This window comes from Pristiophorus japonicus, chromosome 15 (genome assembly GCF_044704955.1).
Source record: "Pristiophorus japonicus isolate sPriJap1 chromosome 15, sPriJap1.hap1, whole genome shotgun sequence".
Taxonomy (NCBI): Eukaryota; Metazoa; Chordata; class Chondrichthyes; family Pristiophoridae; genus Pristiophorus; species Pristiophorus japonicus.
This window is the reverse complement of record NC_091991.1, coordinates 93,177,256-93,199,821: the sequence shown is the minus strand read 5'-3', so window position 1 is coordinate 93,199,821 and position 22,566 is coordinate 93,177,256. Positions and strand designations below refer to the sequence as shown.

The 22,566-nt window shown below is 49.0% G+C and overlaps 1 protein-coding gene across 1 annotated transcript in view; it reads right to left on the bottom strand.

The window, feature by feature from the left end:
• The window catches only part of LOC139281548 (differentially expressed in FDCP 6-like), a 118,603-nt gene that overhangs the window by 49,433 nt on the left and 46,604 nt on the right, over positions 1 to 22,566 (bottom strand). The window contains exon 4 of the mRNA XM_070901713.1: positions 1,749 to 1,979. Coding sequence (XP_070757814.1) covers positions 1,749 to 1,979 — 231 coding nt within the window. The remainder of the gene's footprint in view (positions 1 to 1,748; positions 1,980 to 22,566) is intronic.

The window sequence follows — 22,566 nt, the reverse complement described above, 5'->3', positions numbered from 1 at the left end:
CACGGGGTTGGGGATAATATATTAGCATGGATAGAGGATTGGCTAACTAACAGAAAACAGGGTCGGGATAAATGGGTAATTTTCCGGTTGGCAAACAGTGACTAGTGGGGTGCCACAGGGATCAGTGCTGGGGCCTCAACAATATAGATTAATGACTTGGATGAAGGGACCAAGTGTAGTGTAGCCAAGTTTGCTGCTGATACAAAGATAGGTGGGAAAGCAAATTGTGAGGAGACACAAAGAATCTGCTCAGGGATATAGACAGGCTAATTGAGTGGGCAAATATTTGGCAGATGGAGTATAATGTGGGAAAGTGAGAGGTTATCCACTTTGGCAGGAAAAATAAAAAAGCAAATTATTATTTAAATGGAGAGGGACCTGGGGACCTTGTGCATGAAACACAAAAAGTTAGTATGCAGGTACAGCAAGTAATCAGAAAGGCAAATGGAATGTTGGCCTTTATTGCAAGGGGGATGGAGTATAAAAGCAGAGAAGTCCTGCTACAACTGCACCGGATATTGGTGAGGCTACACTAGGAGTACTGCATACAGTTTTGGTCTCCTTATTGAAGGAGGGATATACTTGCATTGGAGGCAGTTCAGAGAAGGTTCACTAGATTGATTCCTGAGATGAAGGGGTTGACATATGATGAAAGGTTGAGTAGGTTGGGCCTATACTCACTGGAGTTTAGAAGAATGAGAGGTGAACTTATTGATACATAGAAGATACTGAGGGGACTCAACAGGGTAGATGCAGAGAGGATGTTTCCCCTTGTCCGTGAATCTAGAACTAGGAGTCATAGTTTCAGAATGAGGGGTCACACATTTAGAACTGAGATGAGGAGGAATTTCTTCTCAGAGGGTCATAAATCTGTGGAATTCTCTGCCCCAGAGAGCTGTGGAGGCTGGGTCATTGAATATATTTAAAGGTGGAGATAGACAGATTTATGAACGATATGGGAGTCAAGGGTTATGGGGAGTGGGCAGGGAAGTGGAGCTGAGTCCAAGATCAGATCAGCCGTGATCTTATTAAATGGTGGAGCAGGCTCGAGGGGCCGTATGGCCTACTCCTGCTCCTATTTCTTATGTTCTTATGTAACTGGAGGAGGAGAAGGAGAGGAACAGGAGGAGGAGGAGGTGGGGAACAGGAGGAGGAGGAGGTGGGGAACAGGAGGAGGAGGAGGTGGGGAACAGAAAAAGAGGAGCAGGAACAGGAGAACAAGGAGATCAAGGAGGAAGTGGAATAGGAACACGGAAGAGGAGGAGGAACTAGAGAAGAAGGAAGAGGAACAGAAGAGTAAGAAAAGGAAGAGGGGGAGAAACAGGAAGAGGAGATGAACAGCAACCCACCCCATCCCTACTGCCATTATTAAAGATTAATAAATGGGAGCCCTGGCTGGCCTTTCTTTCCCTACACAGGAGTCCTGAGGCCAGGTTTGGTAGCCCGGCTGAGATTAGCTAACTCAGCATAGAGTAGACCTGCCTGGTCTATAGACCAACAGCCAAGCTCAGTCCGTATCGGGAGTAATGCACTACTGAGATCTTGATGGTATCTCATGGGTCTCTACCAACCACAGGAGAGTTGTTGGATCTGGGTTTGACTAAAAGGGTCCCTTTGAAGCAGGCCTTCGCTGGTTCATTTCTGAGAGGCCCCCTCATGCTTTCTGTAGGTGAACAGTGCAGATACAGGTGAGAATTCCAGGAGGTTGTTTAAATGAGTTATGAAGATTTTGGAAAATATCCACTGACCTTTTGCATCACGTCCAACACCAGCTCTTCAAAAACGGACTGGATCCCCAGAGCGAGAGACTCCTTGCTGGCTGGTTTAGTAAGCCTGCCCGACTCCATCAGCTCCAGGAACTGCCATACTGTGACTGCTCCCGAAAGGGAGAGATTCTGGGTAAAGTAGTCCATCAGTTCCTCTTCATGAAGCCATTCCTGCCCCGTGGCCATGAACAACCTCCTCAGCAAATAGGCCACCTGCATGGACCCGGACAGGGAAACAAAATCGATTTGGTAAGATGGTCAAACCAAGCCTCTGGTAACACTTGCTGACATTCTACAGGCATCGCTGGCCCTATGTTAGCCCACCGCACTGGGTCTCCAAACACACAGGGCTGTGCCCACTTCTGACCTCACCTTCGCCCACACACAAACGCAGGGTGGTCACGGGTCAGTGATCAGGAGTGGAGAGGGAAGGAGGGAAGGAAGGAGGGCACGAAGGCAGGAAGGGAGGGAGGGAGGGAAGGAAGGAGGGAAACATAGAAACATAGAAAATAGGTGCAGGAGTAGGCCATTCGGCCCTTTGAGCCTGCACCGCCATTCAACAAGATCATGGCTGATCACCCACCCCAGCACCTCCCCCCCAAGCCCCCTCCACACCCCCCGACCCCCCCAGCCGCAAAGACCACATCCAACTCCCTCCCGAACAGGAAAGAGGGAAGGGAGGAAGGGAGGGAGGGAGGAAAGGAAGGGAGGAAGGAGGGAAGGGAGGGAGAGAGGGAGGGAAGGAAAAGAAGGGGAAAAAGAGAAAGAATGAAACCTTAACCAATCAAATCCAGTGTATATGATCCCAGTATACTAAACCCTTCCCATTGACTCCCGGTGTATATAACCCCAGTATACTAAACCCTTCTCATTGACTCCCAGTGTATATGACCCCAGTATACTAAACCCTTCTCATTGACTCCCAGTGTATATGACCCCAGTATACTAAACCCTTCCCATTGATTCCCGGTGTATATAACCCCAGTATACTAAACCCTTCCCATTGACTCCCAGTGTATATGATCCCAGTATACTGAACCCCTTCCCATTGACTGCCGGTGTATCTGATTCCAGTATACTAAACCCTTCCCATTGACTCCCAGTGTATATGATCGCAGTATACTAAACCTTTCCCATTGACTCCCGGTGTATCTGATCCCAGTATACTAAACCCTTCCCATTGATTCCTGGTTTATATAACCCCAGTATACTAAACCTTTCCATTGACTCCCGGTGTATCTGATCCCAGTATACTAAACCCTTCCCATTGATTCCTGGTGTATATAACCCCAGTATACTAAACCCTTCCCATTGACTCCTGGTTTATATAACCCCAGTATACTAAACCTTTCCCATTGACTCCCGGTGTATCTGATCCCAGTATACTAAACCCTTCCCATTGATTCCCGGTTTATATAACCCCAGTATACTAAACCCTTCCCATTGACTCCCGGTGTATATTATCCAAGTATACGGGACGAGTAATCCAGAGGCCGAGACTAACAATCCACTGAAGTGAGTTTGAATCCCACCACAGCAGCTGGGGAATTTAACTTCATTAAATTAAATAAATCTGGGTTAAAAAGTGGGCTAAAATTGCCCTTCCCGATAAACCTCTGACCACCTGAAACGGCGGCCACGGGGTGGTGCGGAATGGCCGCCGAATTTCCGCGGAGGGGCCGCCATTTTCTAAATTGCCCTTCCTCAGGAGCGGCGTGGTGTCCGGAACCCTCTGCCGGTTTTCCTGCCGCCCTGTGCACACACCGACCCCTTACCGTCTGGCGGAGACTCCCTTCACCGAAACTGCGCCGGAGCTGCCACCGGCCGGTGCCCCCGACAGCTTTTTTTGTCGCCACACTGTGTGTGAAATGGCGGTGCGGCTGCCTTTAAAGGGGAGGGCGCACTGCTGCAGCCGCCATGTTATTTTTTTTGTTGGACGACTGCCAGGTTGGGTGTCAGACCGCTGGCCCGGCCGAAACCCTCCCTGGTGACCTAGTGGCCCAACTGCAATAAATGCAGAGTTCACAGCGTCCCGCTCCTTTAACTGAAGGGGAGGGACGTTGTGACGTGCCAGCGTGATGATGTCATCAGTGGAGCATTGATGTCTGACAGCGGCAGACACTCCGTCCCACCCCGACTTCTGCCCCCATGATAATCTACTTCCGCCCCACGGAAAAAAAACGAGGAGGAGCTGAATTTCGCCGGATAGGCCGCCAAGAACACAACAAAAATAGTAGGTGGGCCCCGTTTCTGGCACAGGGAAATTTCTGCTTCCTAGTGTCAATAATAGTGACCATGAAACTGGAAAAATCCATCTGATTCACTAATGTCCTTCAGGGAAGGAAATCTGCCGTCCTTACCCGGCTTGGCCTATATGTGACTCCAGACCCACAGAAATGTGGTTGACCATTAACGGCCCTTAAAGGGCCGAGCGAGACGTTCATTTGTAACAAACCGCTTCAAGAAAAAAATAATAAGAATAAAATCGGACGGACCACCCGGCATCGACCTAGGCATCGGCTACAGACACGGCAACGGCACACCCAGCCCAGTCGACCCGGCAAAGTCCTCCTCACCAACATCTGGGGACTTGCACCAAAATTGGGAGAGCTGTCCCACAGACTAGTCAAGCAACAGCCTGACAGTCATTCTCACAGAATCATACCTTTCAGCCAATGTCCCAGACCCCTCCATCACCATTCCTGGGTATGTCCTGTCACACCGGCAGGACAGACCCACCAGGGGTGGGGGCACAGTGGTATACAGTCGGGAGGGAGGGGCCCTGGGAATCCCCAACATTGACTCCAGACCCCATGAAGTCTCATGGCTTCAGGTCAAGCATGGGCAAGGAAATCTCCTGCTGATTACCACCTACCGCCCTCACTCAGCTGATGAATCAGTATCCTCCATGTTGAACACCACTTGGAAGAAGCACTGAGGGTAGCAAGGGCACAGAATGTACTCTGGGTGGGGGACTTCAATGTCCATCATCAAGAGTGGCTCGGTGTCACCATTACTGACCGAGCTGGACGAGTCCTGAAGGACATAGCTACCAGGCTGGGACTGCAGCAGGTGGTGAGAGAACCAACACGAGGGAAAAACCTACTTGAGCTCGTCCTCACCAATCTACCTGTCACAGATGCATCTGTCCATGACAGCATTGTTAGCAGTGACCACCACACAGTCATTGTGGAGACGAAGTCCCGTCTTCACACTGAGAACACACCATCATGTTGTGTGGCACTACCACCGCGCTAAATGAGATAGATTCAGAACAGATCTAGCAGCTCAAAACTGGGCATCCATGAGGCATCAGCAGCAGCAGAATTGTATTCCACCACAATCTGTAACCTCATGGCCCGGTATATCCCTCACTCTACCATTACCATCAGGCCTGGGGACCAACTCGGGTTCAATGAGGAGTGTAGAAGAGCATGCCAGGAGCAGCACCAGGTGTACCAAAAATGAGGTACCAACCTGGGGAAGTTGCAACAGAGGACTACATGCATACTAAACAGCGGAAGCAGCAAGCTATAGACAGGGCTAAGCGATCCCACAATCAACAGATCAGATCAAAGCTTTGCAGTCATAAGAACATAAGAAATAGGAGCAGGAGTCAGCCATTTGGTCCCTTGAGCCTGCTCCACCATTCAATAAGATCATGGTTGATCCGATCTTGGGCTCAGCTCCACTTCCCTGCTCGCTCCCCATAACCCTTTACTCCCTCATTGTTCAAAAATTTGTCTATCTCCACCTTAATTATATTCGATGACCCAGCCTCCACAGCTCTCTGAGGCAGAGAATTCCACAGATTTACAACCCTCAGAGAAGAAATTTCTCCTCATCACAGTTTTAAATAGGCGACCCCTTATTCGGAAACTATGCCCCTCTAGTTCTAGATTTCCCCCATGAGGGGAAACATCCTCTCTGCATCTACCTTGTCAAGCCCCTTCAGGATCTTATATCTCTGTACTGCATCATTTTGTAATTTCTCTCCATTTAAATAATTATTTGCTTTTTTATTTTTCCTGCCACAGTGGATTACTTCACATTTTCCCACATTATACTCCAGCAGCCAAATTTTTGCCCACTCACTTAGCCTGTCTATATCACTTTGCAGATTTTTTGTGTCCTCCTCACAATTTGCTTTCCCACCTATCTTTGTATCAGCAGCAAACTTGGCTACATTACACTCGGTCCCTTCATCCAAGTCATGAATATAGATTGTAAATAGTGGAGGCCTCAGCACCGATCCCTGCGGCACCCCACTAGTTACTGTTTGCCAACTGGAAAATGATCCATTTATCCCGACTCTCTGTTTTCTGTTAGTTAGCCAATCCTCTATCCACGCTAATGTATTATTTCCAACCCCATGAACCTTTACCTTGTGCAGTAACTTTTTATGTGGCACCTTATCGAAAGCTTTCTGGAAATCCAAATACACCACATCCACTGGTTCCCCCTTATCCACCCTGCTCATTACATCCTCAAAGAACTCCAGCAAATTTGTCAAACATGATTTCCCTTTCATAAAACCATGCTGACTCTGCTTGACTGTATGATGTTTTTCCAAATGTCCTGTTACTGCTTCCTTAATAATGGACCCCAGCATTTTCCCAATGACAGATGTTAGGCTAACTGGTCTATAGTTTCCTGCTTTCTGCCTGCCTACTTTTTAAAATAGGAGCGTTACATTTGCAGTTTTCCAATCCGCTGGGACCTCTCCAGAATCCAGGGAATTTTGGTAGATTACAACCAATGCATCTACTATCCCTGCCGCTACTTCTTTTAAGACCCTAGGATGCAGGCCATCAGGTCCGAGGGGCTTGTCCACCTTTAGTCCCATTATTTTACCGAGTACTTTTTCTTTAGTGATAGTGATAGTATTAAGTTCCTCCCTCCCTATAGCCCCCAAATTATCCACTATTGCGATGTTTTTAGTGTCTTCTACCGTGAAGACCGATATAAAATATTTGTTCAAAGTCGTTGCCATTTCCCTGTTCCCCATTATTAATTCCCCAGTCTCATCCTCCAGGGGACCAAAGTTTACTTTAGCTAATCTCTTCCTTTTTATATACCTGTAGAATAATGTATTTCTTTATAGCTTACATTCCTAATCTATCGTCCCTCCCTTTATCATCTTTTTTAGTCTTTCTTTGCTGGTTTTTAAAAAGTTCCGATTTGATAACAGCCTTTACTTGTTCAACGTCTCTGCCATTTCCCTGTTCCCTATTATTAATTCCCAGTCTCATCCTCAGATGGACCAACGTTTACTTTAGCTACTCTCTTTCTTTTTATATACCTGTAGAAACTCTTACTATCTGTTTTTATATTTTTTGCTAGTCCACTCTCATAATCTATCTTCCCTCTCTATTATTTAGTCAGTCGTCCTTTGCTGGTTTTTAAAAGTTTCCCAATCCTCTGGCCTCCCACTAATCTTGGCCACTTTGTTTCCCATTGTTTTCAATTTCATACCATCCTTATTCCCTTAGTTAGCCATGGATGGTTCTTCCTTCTCAAAGTCTTTCCTTCTCTCTGGAATATATTTTTGTTGCGAGTTATGAAATATCTCATTAAATGTCTTTAATCTATTTCCCCAGTCCACTTTAGCCAACTCTGCCTTCATATCTTTGTAATTTCCTTTATTTAAAATCCTTTTCCTTTCTGTCTATTCTTCCTAATTGTCAAATACCCGATAATATTCAGTTCCCAGCCTTGGTCACCTTGCGACCATGTCTCTGTAGCTATCAGATCATACCCATTTATATCTATTTATGCCATCAACTCATCTATCGAATGCTGCGTGCATTCAGATAAAGATCTTTTAATTTTGTTTTTTCACCATTTTCCCTGCTTTGACCCCACTTTCTGATACACTCTTATGTTTATACATTCTGTCCCTTCCTGTCACGCTCTGGTTATCATTTCCCCCCATGCTACCCTGCTCTATTGCTTTTTGACTTTTTAAATTTCCGCTCACATGAACTCTCCCCCACTGTATTTAGTTTAAAGCCTTCCTTACAGCCCTAGTTATTTGATTCGCCAGGACACCAGCCCCAGCATGGTTCAAGTGAAGCCGGCCCCAACGGAACAGCTCCCTCTTACCCCAGTAATGGTGCCAGTGCCCCATGAACCAAAACCCATTTCTCCCCCACCAGTCTTTGAGACACGTAGTTAACTCTGAACTTATTTACCCTATGCAAATTTACTCGTGGCTCAGGTAGTAATCCAGAGATTCTTACCTTTGTGGTTCTGCTTTTTAATTTAGTCCCTAGCCATCGACTGTCGGAGGTCATTGGGCTGTGTGCACGTGTGTGCGGCCCAGGTATAAAAGGCAAGCCATCATGTAATGTGATCACTTTGGGCCCTAATAAAGTAGAGCCAGGTTTGTACCTGTGTTAGTTTACAATATTCAGTCTATCGAGTTATTACATTCATAACATTTGGCGACGAGGTCACTTAAGAACCTTCGCATGCAAAAATGAGCACAATTGGAATTCTGAAGAGATTCATAGAGGGAGAGGGCTGGGCAAATTTTGTAGCTCGCCTGGACCAGTACTTCATGGCCAACAAAATGGAGGAACCCACTGACGCAATTAGGTGCAGGGCGGTCTTCCTCACGGTTTGTGGTCCGAAAATCTATGGACTCAAAGAATCTTTTCTCGCCTGCAAGTCCAACGGACAAGGACTAAGACACATTGTGTGCTCTGGTACGTAACCATCTCAAACCAGAAGGCAGCATCATCATCTCACGATATCGAATCTACAAGCACGTTCGATCTGAGGGCCAGGATGTGTCGGAATTCGTTGCCGACCAAAGACGTCTAGCTGGACCGTGTAAGTTTGAAAACGCATTGGGAGACATGCTGAGGGCATCAACCATGAGGTGATCTTGCATAAGCTACTGTCAGCGGAGACGCTGGATTTGAGCAAGGCCAACACAATTGCCCAGGCATGCATGACGGCGGACAAAAACTGAAAGCAAATGTCATCGAAAAATCGGAACTCGGCAAGTACTGTAAACAAGATAGCATCGTCATTTGGCAGAGCTGCATATAGCAGGGCCTACGCGACTGTGTATGCGAAACCTGTGGCTGTTCAAAGGCCACCAGCGGGAATGAATCCGATTTCACCGTGTTGGCGTTGTGGGGGAAATCATCGGCCTCATCAATGTCGGTTTAAACAGTACATTCTCCAGCGCATGTGTCCTCAACTGAGCAAGCGTACTGCGACACACCATGTGGAGGATGATGACCAGTCTAGCGCGGATCCGGATATGCAATCAGAGATACCAGAGGAGGAGGTGTATGGACTGTATTCGTTTCTAACAAAGAGCCAACCGATAATGATTAATTTGAAACTTAACGGTGTGCCGGGACCGATGGAATTGGATACGGGTGCGAGTCAATCAATAATAGCCAGAGGACATTCGACAAGCTGTGGGATACTGAAGCTGTGAGGCCTAAGCTGAGTCCAGTCAATGCCAAGTTGCGTACGTACACTAAAGGACTCATAACGGTGATTGGCAGTACAGTAGTCAAGGTGTCGTATGATGGTGCTGTTCATGATTTACCTTTATGGATTGTTCCAGGCAATGGTCTAATGCTGTTCGGCAGGAATTGGCTAGAAAAAAATCAAATGGAATTGGAACGATATCAAAGCGTTGACGTCGGAGGATGATACTCCATGTGCTCAAGTGCTGAACAAGTTCCCCTCGCTGTTTGACCCAGGCATCGGCAATTTCACAAGAACCAAGGTGCAGATCCACATAGGCGTTTCTGCGGCCGCAACCGAGACTACAGGATGGTATGTTGCCTCCCTGGTGCAAGGGTCAAGGATGTCTCGGAGCGGGTGCAGGACATTCTAAAAAGGGAGGGAGATCAGCCAGTTGTCGTGGTGCACATTGGTACCAACGACATAGGTAAAAAAAAGGGATGAGGTCCCACAAAACGAATTTAAGGAGCTAGGAGCTAAATTAAAAAGTAGGACCTCAAAAGTAGTAATCTCGGGATTGCTACCAGTGCCACATGATAGTCAGAGTAGGAATCGCAGGATAGCGCAGATGAATACGTGGCTTGAGCAGTGGTGCAGCAGGGAGGGATTCAAATTCCTGGGGCATTGGAACCGGTTCTGGGGGAGGTGGGACCAGTACAAACTGGACGGTCTGCACCTGGGCAGGACCGGAACCAATGTCCTAGGGGGAGTGTTTGCTAGTGCTGTTGGGGAGGATTTAAACTAATATGGCAGGGGGACGGGAACCAATGCAGGGAGACAGAGGGAAACAAAAAGGAGGCAAAAGCAAAAGACAGAAAAGAGATGAGGAAAAGTGGAGGTTAGAGAAACCCAAGGCAAAGAACAAAAAGGGCCACTGTACAGCAAAATTCTAAAAGGACAAAGGGTGTTAAAAAAACAAGCCTGAAGGCTTTGTGTCTTAATGCAAGGAGTATCCGCAATAAGGTGGATGAATTAACTGTGTAAATAGATGTTAACAAATATGATGTGATTGGGATTATGGAGACGTGGCTCCAGGATGATCAGGGCTGGGAACTCAACATCCAGGGGTATTCAACATTCAGGAAAGATAGAATAAAAGGAAAAGGAGGTGGGGTAGCATTGCTGGTTAAGGAGGAAATTAAGGCAATAGTTCGGAAGGACATTAGCTTGGATGATGTGGAATCTATATGGGTAGAGCTGCAGAATACCAAAGGGCAAAAAACGTTAGTGGAGTTGTGTACAGACCTCCAAACAGTAGTAGTGATGTTGGGGAGGGCATCAAACATGAAATTAGGGGTGCGTGCAATAAAGGTGCAGCAGTTATAATGGGTGACTTTAATATGCACATAGATTGGGTTAACCAAACTGGAAGCAATACGGTGGGGGAGGATTTCCTGGAGTGCATAAGGGATGGTTTTTTAGACCAATATGTCGAGGAACCAACTAAGGGGGAGGCCATCTTAGACTGGGTGTTGTGCAATGAGAGAGGATTAATTAGCAATCTCATTGTGCGAGACCCCTTGGGGAAGAGTGACCATAATATGGTGGAATTCTGCATTAGGATGGAGAATGAAACAGTTAATTCAGAGACCATGGTCCAGAACTTAAAGAAGGGTAACTTTGAAGGTATGAGGCGTGAATTGGCTAGGATAGATTGGCGAATGATACTGAAGGGGTTGACTGTGGATGGGCAATGGCAGACATTTAGAGACCGCATGGATGAACTACAACAATTGTACATTCCTGTCTGGCGTAAAAATAAAAAAGGGAAGGTGGCTCAACCGTGGCTATCAAGGGAAATCAGGGATAGTATTAAAGCCAAGTAAGTGGCATACAAATTGGCCAGAAATAGCAGCGAACCCGGGGACTGGGAGAAATTTAGAACTCAGCAGAGGAGGACAAAGGGTTTGATTAGGGCAGGGAAAATGGAGTACGAGAAGAAGCTTGCAGGGAACATTAAGACGGATTGCAAAAGTTTCTATCGATATGTAAAGAGAAAAAGGTTAGTAAAGACAAACGTAGGTCCCCTGCAGTCAGAATCAGGGGAAGTCATAACGGGGAACAAAGAAATGGCGGACCAATTGAACAAGTACTTTGGTTCGGTATTCACTGAGGAGGACACAAACAACCTTCCGGATATAAAAGGGGTCGGAGGGTCTAGTAAGGAGGAGGAACTGAGGGAAATCCTTATTAGTCGGGAAATTGTGTTGGGGAAATTGATGGGATTGAAGGTCGATAAATCCCCAGGGCCTGATGGACTGCATCCCAGAGTACTTAAGGAGGTGGCCTTGGAAATAGCGGATGCATTGACAGTCATTTTCCAACATTCCATTGACTCTGGATCAGTTCCTATGGAGTGGAGGGTAGCCAATGTAACCCCACTTTTTAAAAAAGGAGGGAGAGAGAAAACAGGGAATTATAGACCGGTCAGCCTGACATCGGTAGTGGGTAAAATGATGGAATCAATTATTAAGGATGTCATAGCAGTGCATTTGGAAAGAGGTGACATGATAGGTCCAAGTCAGCATGGATTTGTGAAAGGGAAATCATACTTGACAAATCTTCTGGAATTTTTTGAGGATGTTTCCAGTAGAGTGGACAAGGGAGAACCAGTTGATGTGATATATTTGGACTTTCAGAAGGCTTTCGACAAGGTCCCACACAAGAGAGTAATGTGAAAAGTTAAAGCACATGGGATTGGGGGTAGTGTGCTGACATGGATTGAGAACTGGTTGTCAGACAGGAAGCAAAGAGTAGGAGTAAATGGGGACTTTTCAGAATGGCAGGCAGTGACTAGTGGGGTACCGCAAGGTTCTGTGCTGGGGCCCCAGCTGTTTACACTGTTTATTAATGATTTAGATGAGGGGATTAAATGTAGTATCTCCAAATTTGCGGATGACACTAAGTTGGGTGACAGTGTGAGCTGCGAGGAGGATGCTATGAGGCTGCAGAGCAACTTGGATAGGTTAGGTGAGTGGGCAAATGCATGGCAGATGAAGTATAATGTGGATAAATGTGAGGTTATCCACTTTGGTGGTAAAAACAGAGAGACAGACTATTATCTGAATGGTGACAGATTAGGAAAAGGGGAGGTGCAACGAGACCTGGGTGTCATGGTACATCAGTCATTGAAGGTTGGCATGCAGGTACAGCAGGCGGTTAAGAAAGCAAATGGCATGTTGGCCTTCATAGCGAGGGGATTTCAGTACAGGGGCAGGGAGGTGTTGCTACAGTTGTACAGGGCCTTGGTGAGGCCACACCTGGAGTATTGTGTACAGTTTTGGTCTCCTAACCTGAGGAAGGACATTCTTGCTATTGAGGGAGTGCAGCGAAGGTTCACCAGACTGATTCCCGGGATGGCGGGGCTGACATATGAGGAGAGACTGGAATAACTGGGCCTTTATACACTGGAGTTTAGAAGGATGAGAGGGGACCTCATAGAAACGTTTAAAATTCTGACGGGGTTAGACAGGTTAGATGCAGGAAGAATGTTCCCAATGTTGGGGAAGTCCAGAACCAGGGGACACAGTCTAAGGATAAGGGGTAAGCCATTTAGGACCGAGATGAGGAGGAATTTCTTCACCCAGAGTGGTGAACCTGTGGAATTCTCTACCACAGAAAGTTGTTGAGGCCAATTCACTAAATATATTCAAAAAGGAGTTAGATGGAGTCCTTACTACTCGGGGAATCAAGGGGTATGGTGAGAAAGCAGGAATGGGGTACTGAAGTTGCATGTTCAGCCATGAACTCATTGAATGGCGGTGCAGGCTAGAAGGGCCAAATGGCCTACTCCTGCACCTATTTTCTATGTTTCTATGTTTCTATGACTCGGATGCAAGACCCATCCATCATAAAGCTCGGGCGATTCAGTACATGATGAGGGAGAAGGTCGAAATCGAATTGGACAGACTCCAGTGTGAAGGGATCATATCACTGGTCTAATTTAACGAATGGGCCAGCCCCATTGTTCCTGTGTTGAAGAGTGTTGGCACTGTCAGGATTTGTGAGACTACGAGGTTACGATCAACCGAGTTTCGAAACAGGATCAATACCCGTTACCGAAGGCTGATGACCTGTTTGCAACGCTAGCCGGGGGGAGTTGTTCACTAAACTGGATCTGACGTTGGCCTGCATGACACAGGAGCTGGTCGATACATGTATCAACACTGATAAAGGACTGTTTATCTACAACAGGTGTCCTTTCGGAATTCGCTCGGCTGCAGCCATATTTCTGAGGAACATGGAGAATCTACTGAAGTCCGTCCCTAGAACTATCGTGTTCCAAGATGACATCCTAGTCACAGGTTGTGACACCGCTGAACATCTGAACAACCTGGAAGAGGTTCTACATCATCTGGACAAAGTGGGACTCAGACTGAAACATTCAAAGTGCTTCTTCATGGCACCAGAAGTCGAATTCCTGGGGAGGAAAATTGCTGCTGACGACATCAGGCCTATCGACTCGAAAACCAAGGCCATCAAAAATGCACCCAAGCCTCAGAACGTGATGGAGCTGTGTTCGTTCCTTGGTCTACTCAACTACTTCGGTAATCTCCTACCTAGATTGAGCACTTCATTAGAGCCACTGCACATGCTGCTAAGAAAAGGCGACAAATGGGTTTGGGGTGAGTCTCAAGACAGAGCTTTTGAGAAAGCCACTAATTTGCTTTGCTCTAACAAGCTGCTGGTACATTATGATCTGTGTAAGCGTCTGTGATGCTTCGTCATATGGAATTGGTTGCGTGCTCCAACAAGCTAATGAGTTGGGTAAGCTACAACCTGTTGCGCATGCTTCTAAAAGTTTGTCAAAGGTGGAAAAAGCCTACAGCATAGTAGAGAAAGAAGCACTAGCCTGTGTGTATGAGGTTAAAAAGATGTATCAGTACCTGTTTGGTCTTCGGTTTGAACTGGAAACAGATCACAAGCCACTCATTTCATTGTTTTCTGAAAACAAAGGTATAAATACCAATGCATCGTCCCGCATCCAGAGGTGAGCACTTATATTATCTGCCTATGATTATGTCATTCGCATAGACCTGGCCCCGAGAACTGTGCCGATGCACTGAGCCGTCTGCCGTTGCCCACACCGGAGGTGGAGACGCCACAACCTGCAGACCTACTGTTAGGTATGGATGCTTTTGAAAGTGAAGGAACCCTGTCACGGCCCAACAAGTTAAGACCTGGACCAGCCAGGACCCGATATTATCGGTTGTGAAACATTGTGTCCTTAGTGGTAATTGGTCTGCCATACCCAAGCAAATGGGTATGAGACCAAACCTTACAACCATCGCAAAGACGAACTATCCATTCAGTCAGATTGTATAGTGTGGGGTAATCGTGTTGTTATGCCTAAGAAAGGCAGAGAGAAATTTGTACATGATCTACATAGCACTCATCCCGGTATTGTCATGATGAAAGCCATTGTCAGGTCTCATGTATGGTGGCCTGGAATTGACTCTGATCTGGAATCATGTGTGCATCAGTGCAACACTTGCATGCAGCTTAGTAAATCACCAGTGGAATCGCCACTGAGTCTGTGGTCGTGGCCGTCTAAACCATGGTCCAGGGTCCACATCGACTTTGCAGGTCCCTTCCTGGGAAAGATGTTTTTAGTTGTGGTGGATGCATATTCCAAGTGGATAGAGTGTATAATTATGTCATCCAGCACATCCACAGTTACCATTGAGAGCTTTCGTGTCATGTTTGCTACGCATGGTCTGCCTGACATCGTTGTAAGCGACAACGGATCTTGCTTCACCTGTATGGAGTTTCAAGAGTTCATGAAACTCAATGGTTTCAAACATGTGAGCTCAGCACCATTCAAATCCGATCTAATGGTCAAGCAGAGAGTGCTGTCCAAACCATCAAGCAGAGAATGAACCGTGTAACTCAAGATTCACTGCAGACTTGCTTGTCATGTATATTGCTTAGCTACAGGACAAGACCCCACATGCTTACCGGGGTCCCCCTGCTGAACTATTGATGAAGAGAGGTCTCAAGACCAAGATCTCGCTTGTCCACCCTGACTTGAACAAACATGTTGAATACAGACGTCCAAGTCAGCAGTGGTATCATGATCTCGCTGCTGTGTCACGCGACATTTCCATCAATGGTCCTGTGTATGTACTAAATTATGGTCAAGGTCCCAAATGGATCACCGGTACTGTTATGGCCAAGGAGGGTAACAGGGTGTTTATCGTTAAGCTCAAGAATGGGCAGACATGCAGGAAACATGTCGATCAGATAAAACTGCGGCACACGGATGAACCGGAACAGTCTGAGGAAGACACAATCAGTGACACAACCAACCTACCCTCAGTCATCAGAGGACTCTGCTGTCATCAATGAATCTGAACTTTCATTGCCATTCCCATCAGATCGGCTACCCAGCCCCCAGTCATAACAGACTCAGAACACTCGCCCAAGGCTGCAGTTGAACTGAGACGATCAACTCGGGAGCAGAAAGCCTCGGACCATCTCAATTTGTAAAAAGACTGTTACTAATATCTTAAAGGGGGATATTGTCATGTATGTATGCTTGGGGTTACTAGCCACCAGACGGCGCCACTGTCGGAGGTCATTGGGCTGTGTGCACGTGTGTGCGGCCCAGGTATAAAAGGCAAGCCATCATGTAATGTGATCACTTTGGGCCCTGATAAAGTAGAGCCAGGTTTGTACCTGTGTTAGTTTACAGTATTCAGTCTATCGAGTTATTACATACATAACACCTAGCTGCTCATATTCCCTCAGCAGAACCTCTTTCTTTGTCCTACCTATTTCGTTGGTACCCACGTGGACCACAACAACTGGATCTTCCCCCTCCCACTCCAAGTTCCTCTCCAGCCCAGAGGAGATGTCCTTAACCCTGGCACTGGGCAGGTAACACAGCCTTCGGGCCTCACGCTCTCGGCTGCAGAGAACGGTATCTATCCCCCTAACTATACTGTCCCCTACCACTACAATGTTTCTTTTACACCCCCCACTTGAATGGCCCCCTGTACCACGGTGCTGTGGTCAGTTTGCTCATCCTCCCTGCAGTCCCTGCTCTCGTCCACACAGGGAGTAAGAACCTCGAACCTGTTGGACAAGAGCAAGGGCTGAGGCTCCCCCATCACTACCTCCTGGGCCCCCATACCTGCCTCGCTCGTAGTCACACCCTCCTGTCCCTGACCATGGACCAAATTTGAATTAATTAACCTAAGGGGTGTGACTGCCTCCTGGAACACAGTGTCCAGGTAACTCTCCCCCTCCCTGATGTGTTGCAGTGTCTGAAGCTCGGACCCCAGCTCATCAAACTCTGAGCCGAAGTTCCTCGAGCTGTAGACACTTGCTGCAGATGTGGTCACCGTGGCCCTCAATGGGCTCAACCAGCTCCCACATGTTGCAGCAGTAACACATTGCCCGCCCTGCCATCTCGAATCATAGAAGTTTATAGAAGGACGCCATTTCGGCCCATCGTGTCCTAATGTATTAAGTTAATTAAGTATTCAAGTTTTGAACATTTAGTTTTTAATCATGGCTCTTAATTTGAACTATTGCCCAAGAATAGAGAGAAAAACTGACCAACCAATCACTTCCATATTTTCCTCTGACGTCATACTTCGATTCTTTTAACTCCTTATCCTGGCAGGTCAGTTGATGCTGGTTTGCTGGCTGCTCCGGCTAACTCACGCTGTTTGAATGGGAGCCGCTCTCGCGATGTTTCAGCTCACATTCAGTCGTGAAAGGTGTACAATTAACGAGAGGAGGAGGCTCCATAAATATCCCCATCCTCAATGATGATGGAGCCCAGTACGGGAGTATAAAAGACAAGGCTGAAGTATTTTAAACCATCTTCCGCCAGAAGTGCCGAGTGGATGATCCATATTGGCCTCCTCCTGAGATCCCCACCATCACAGAAGCCAGTTTTCAGCCAATTCGATTCACTCCACGTGATATCAGGAAGCGGCTGAGTGCACTGGATACAGCAAAGGCTATGGGCCCCGACAACATCCCGGCTGTTGTGCTGAAGACTTGTGCTCCAGAACTAGCCGTACCTCTAGCCAAGCTGTTCCAGTACAGGTACAACACTGGCTTCTACCCGACAATGTGGAAAACTGCCCAGGTATGTCCTGTGCACCAAAAGCAGGGCAAATCCAAACCGGCCAATTACTGCCCCATCAGTCTACTCTCAATCATCAACAAAGTGATGGAAGGTTTCGTTGACAGTGCTATCAAGCGACACTTACTCACCAATAACCTGCTCACCGATGCTCAGTCTGGGTTCCGCCAGGACCACTCGGCTCCAGACCTCATTACAGCCTTGGTCCAAACATGGACAAAAGAGCTGAATTCCAGAGGTGAGGTGGAAGTGACTGCCCTTGACATCAAGGCAGCATTTGACTGAGTGTGGCACCAAGGAGCCCGAGTAAAACTGAAGTCAATGGGAATCGGGGGGGGGGGGGGGAAACTCTCCACTGGCTGGAGTCATACCCAGCACAAAGGAAGATGGTTGTGGTGGTTGGAGGTCAATCATCACAGCCCCAGGACATCGCTGTAGGAGATCCTCAGGGCAGTGTCCTAGGCCCAACCATCAATGACCTTTCCTCCATCATAAGGTCAGAAGTGGGAATGTTCGCTGATAACTGCACAGTGTTCATTTCTATTCGCAATCCCTTAGATAATGAAGCAGTCCATACCCACATGCAGCAAGACCTGGACAACATTCAGGCTTGGGCTGATAAGTGGCAAATAACATTCGCGCCACACAAGTGCCAGGCAATGACCATCTCCAACAAGCGAAAGTATAACCACTGACCCCTGACATTCAACGGCATTACCATCACCGAATCCCCCACCATCAACATCCTGGGGGGTCAGGAACTTAACTGGACTAGCCACATAAATACTGTGGCTACAAGAGCAGGTCAGAGGCTGGGTATTCTGCGGTGAGTGTCTCACCTCCCGACTCCCCAAAGCTTTTCCACCATCTACAAGGCACAAGTCAGGAGTGTGATGGAATACTCTCCACTTGCCTGGATGAGTGCAGCTCCAACAACACTCACGAAGTTCGACATCATCCAGGACAAAGCAGCTGCTTGATTGGCTCCCCATTCACCACCTTCAACATTCACTCCCTCCACCACCGGCGCACCGTGGCTGCAGTGTGTACCATCTACAAGATACAACTCGCCAAGGCTTCTTCGGCAGCACCTCCCAAACCCGCAATCTTTACCGCCTAGAAGGACAAAGGAATGTGAGTGGGACCCGGGAGAGACATGAGTCCCCCCAGGGGCAGCACGAGCCAGCCCACACTGCGATATGTGTGCGCACTAGGTCAGTGCAGCAGAGCAGGTCTCCAGTTGTCTTGGTTAATCCTTGCCACTGGACCAAGACCAAGCTCTGTCAAGCCCATGTGGTGGCTGGTGTGCAACGGCCACCACACATTAGAAAAATCCACACATAGGCATCTTCCACCCTTGAAGATTTAGTTCAGACCTGGAATTTTAGGTCCTTCATTGAAATACCTGTGAATTTTTTGATGTGGAAGCAATTCATCCTCGATTCGAGGGACTGCCTATGATGAGAAGGACAAAGGCAGCAGGTGCATGGGAACACCACCACCTCCAAGTTCTCCTCCTAGTTACACATCATCCTGACTTGGAAATATATCGCTATTCCTTCATCGTCGCTGGGTCACAATCCTGGAACTCCCTCCCTAACAGCACTGTGGGAGTACCTTCACCACACGGACTGCAGCGGTTCAAGAAGGCAGCTCACCACCACCTTCTCAAGGGCAATTAGGGATGGGCAATAAATGCTGGCCTTCCCGGAACAAATTTTTTCAAAGTATACTGAACCACTTTCCAATCAATTCCAGTGTATATGATCCTAGTGTACTGAACTCCTTCCCAATCAATCCCAGTGTATGTGATCCCTGTATACTAAACCCTTCCCACTGACTCCGAATGTATATGATCCCAGTATACTGAACCCCTTCCCATTCAATCCTAGTGTACATGATCCCAGTATACTAAACACTTCCCACTGACTCCTTGTGTATATGATCCCAGTATACTGAATTCCTTCCCAATCACTCCCAGTGTATATGATCTAAGTATACTAAACCCTTCCCATTGACTCCCAGGGTAGATTCGAAGCCACATTCTCGGAACTGTCCAAGGTGGATGGTTGTACAGGCTGAGCACCCGAAATCCGGAAACCTTGGGACCGAGGTCATTCCGGATTCTGGGTATTTCCGGATTTTGGAACGTCGTTGCCTGGGCCGAGGTCGGTGGGGTCCGGCAGCCATGGTAAGGGAGCGAGGTCGGGCCGCCGAGGGCCGGGGGGAGGTCGGGCCGCCGGGGGCCGGTGGGGGGGGGGGGGGGAGGTTGGGCCACCGAGGGCTGGGGGGAGGTCGGGCTGCCGAGGGCCGAGGGGAGGGGGGGGGGGAGGTCGGGCCACCAAGGGCCGAGGGGAGGTCGGGCCGCCAAGGGCCGGGGGGAGGTCGGGCCGCCGGGGGCCGAGGGGAGGGGGGGGGGAGGTCGGGCCACCAAGGGCCGAGGGGAGGTCGGGCCGCCGAGGGGAGGGGGGGGGGGGGAGGTCGGGCCACCAAGGGCCGAGGGGAGGTCGGGCCGCCAAGGGCCGGGGGGAGGTCGGGCCGCCAAGGGCCGGGGGGAGGGGGGGGGCGGGGGGAGGTCGGGCCGCCGGGGGCCGAGGGGAGGTTGGGGGGGGAAGGTCGGGCCGCCAAGGGCCGGGGGGAGGTCGGGCCGCCGGGGGCCGGGGGGAGGTCGAGCCGCCGGGGGCCGGGGGGAGGTCGGGCCGCCGGGGGCCGGGGGGAGGTTGGGCCGCCGGGGGCCGAGGGGAGGTTGGGGGGGGAGGTCGGGCCGCCAAGGGCCGGGGGGCCGGGGGGAGGTCGGGCCGCCGAGGGCCGGGGGGAGGTCGGGTGGAGGTCGGGCCGCCGAGGGCCGGGGGGAGATCGGGCCGCCGGGGGCCGGGGGGAGATCGGGCCGCCGGAGGTCAGGGGGAGGGGGGGTGGAGGTCGGGCCACCGGGGGCCGGGGGGAGGTCGGGCCACCGGAGGTCAGGGGGAGGGGGGGTGGAGGTCGGGCCACCGAGGGCCGGGGGGAGGTCGGGCCGCCGGAGGTCAGGGGGAGGGGGGGGGGAGGTCGGGCCACCGAGGCAGGGGAGTGGGGGGGCAGGGGGAGTCCGGATTTTGGATCATTTTCCGGTTTCCAGACAACCCCGCCACGGATCGGCCCGGTATCCGGATTCCAGAACATTCCAAATTTTGGAACTCCAGATTTCGGACACTCAACCTGTAGAGAATTGTAGACATTGCTGTGAAGGTTATGAATCATGCTGCACTCTATTCAGAGGCACTGAAGAGTGATCTGTGTACGAGTTTGGTGCCAGGACCGAGCCTGTTGGATGTTGTCCTATTTTCGAATGAACATGCTGTGCGTGTAAATCACGAGTGAACCACAGCAAGTATTCACGGCCGTCTGAAGTGGCTGTGTCTCCTTGGTTACCATTAAAGGTCACCCCTCCATCACCATCTTCACTGAGCATCAGATAATACCACTGGGTAGCACAGCAGGAAGTAAGAGCGTGGAAAATGCCTAGAACCGAGCAAAGACTTGAGAGAAATTGGGCCAAACCACGGACCACAGATGATGGGGTGGGGAGAGGGAGGACCTTCAAACTTCACTCTGACAGATAGCTGAGTACTACTGACTTAAACAAGAGAGAAAACTACACAACAGCAGGAGCTGATCATCAGAGGTGTCAGATCCATTTATACCTTGTAGTGGAGTGGTTCTAGTCTGAGACTCGCACCCCAGAGAGGGTGAGCTCATAATCTCACCATGGCAAGTTCAGACAGTGAGCATGAAACCCACTCTGGGGGAAGGATTGGCCGATGCCAGTCGGGCAGAACAGGCCCACAGTCACTCACCAGCTCAGTTTACACCCCATCCCATTTTCTTTCCCATTGACGTTAAACGCTCATGTAAAGCGATTCACCATGAGGCTGTTTCTCAATTCTGGAGTAGACCCATTTCACCCCCTTAAAGGAAGAACTTGCCTTTCATGACCTCAGGACGTCCCAAAGTGCTTTACAACCAATGAAATACTTTTGGAGTATAGTGACTGTTGTAATGTGGGAAACGCGACAGCCAACTTGCGCACAGCAAGCTCCCACAAACAGCAATGCGATAATGACCAGATAATCTGTTTTAGTGATGTTGATTGAGGGATAAATATTGGCCAGGACACCGGGGAGAACTCCCCTGCTCTTCTTCAAATAGTGCCATACGATTGTTTACATCAGCCTGAGAGGGCAGACAGGACCTCGGTTTAACGTCTCATCTGAAAGACAACACCTCCAACAGTGCAGCACTCCCTCAGCACCACAGCCTGGATTATGTGCTTAAATATCTGGAATCTCAGAATCATAGAAATTTACAGCACGGAAGGAGGCCATTTTGGCCCATCATGTCCGTGCCGGCTGACCAAGAGCTATCCAGCCTAATCCCACTTTCCAGCTCTTGATCTGTAGCCCTGTAGGTTAGGGCACTTCAGGTGCACATCCAAGTATTTTTTAAATGTGGTGAGGGTTTCTGCCTCTACCACCCTTTCATGCAGTGAGTTCCAGACCCGCACCACCCTCTGGGTGAAGAAATTTCCCCTCAAATCCCCTCTAAACCTCCCCCCAATTACTTTAAATCTATGCCCCCTGGTTATTGACCCCTCTGCTCAGGGAAACAGGTCCTTCCTATCCACTCTATCTAAGCCCCTCATAATTTTATACACCTCAATAAGGTCTCCCCTCAGTCTCCTCTGTTCCAAACAACCCAGCCTTTCTAATCTTTTCTCATAGCTAAAATTCTCCAGCCCAGGCAACATCCTCGTAAATCTCCTCTGTACCCTCTCCAGTGCAATCACATCCTTCCTGTAGCCGGGCTCGAACTCACAACCTCTGACTCAGTACCACCCATTGAGGGAAGCTGCCTGGTCTGGCCTATACGTGACTCCTGTTCCGCACTCTGTGACCCGTAAATGCCCTCTGAAAGTCTAGTAAGCTGCTCACTACAGAAGGCAACTGGACCAAAACTCAACTGCCTGTGACCTAACTCACACCAAGTCCCATCGACCCATCACCCCTGTGCTCGCTGACCTACACTGGCTCCCGGTTAAGCAACGCATCGATTTCAAAATTCTCATCCTTATTTTCAAATCCCTCCATGGCCCTCAACCCTCCCTATCTCTGTAATCTCCTCCAGGCCCCACAACCAACCCCCCTCCCCGAGATGTCTGTGCTCCTCTAA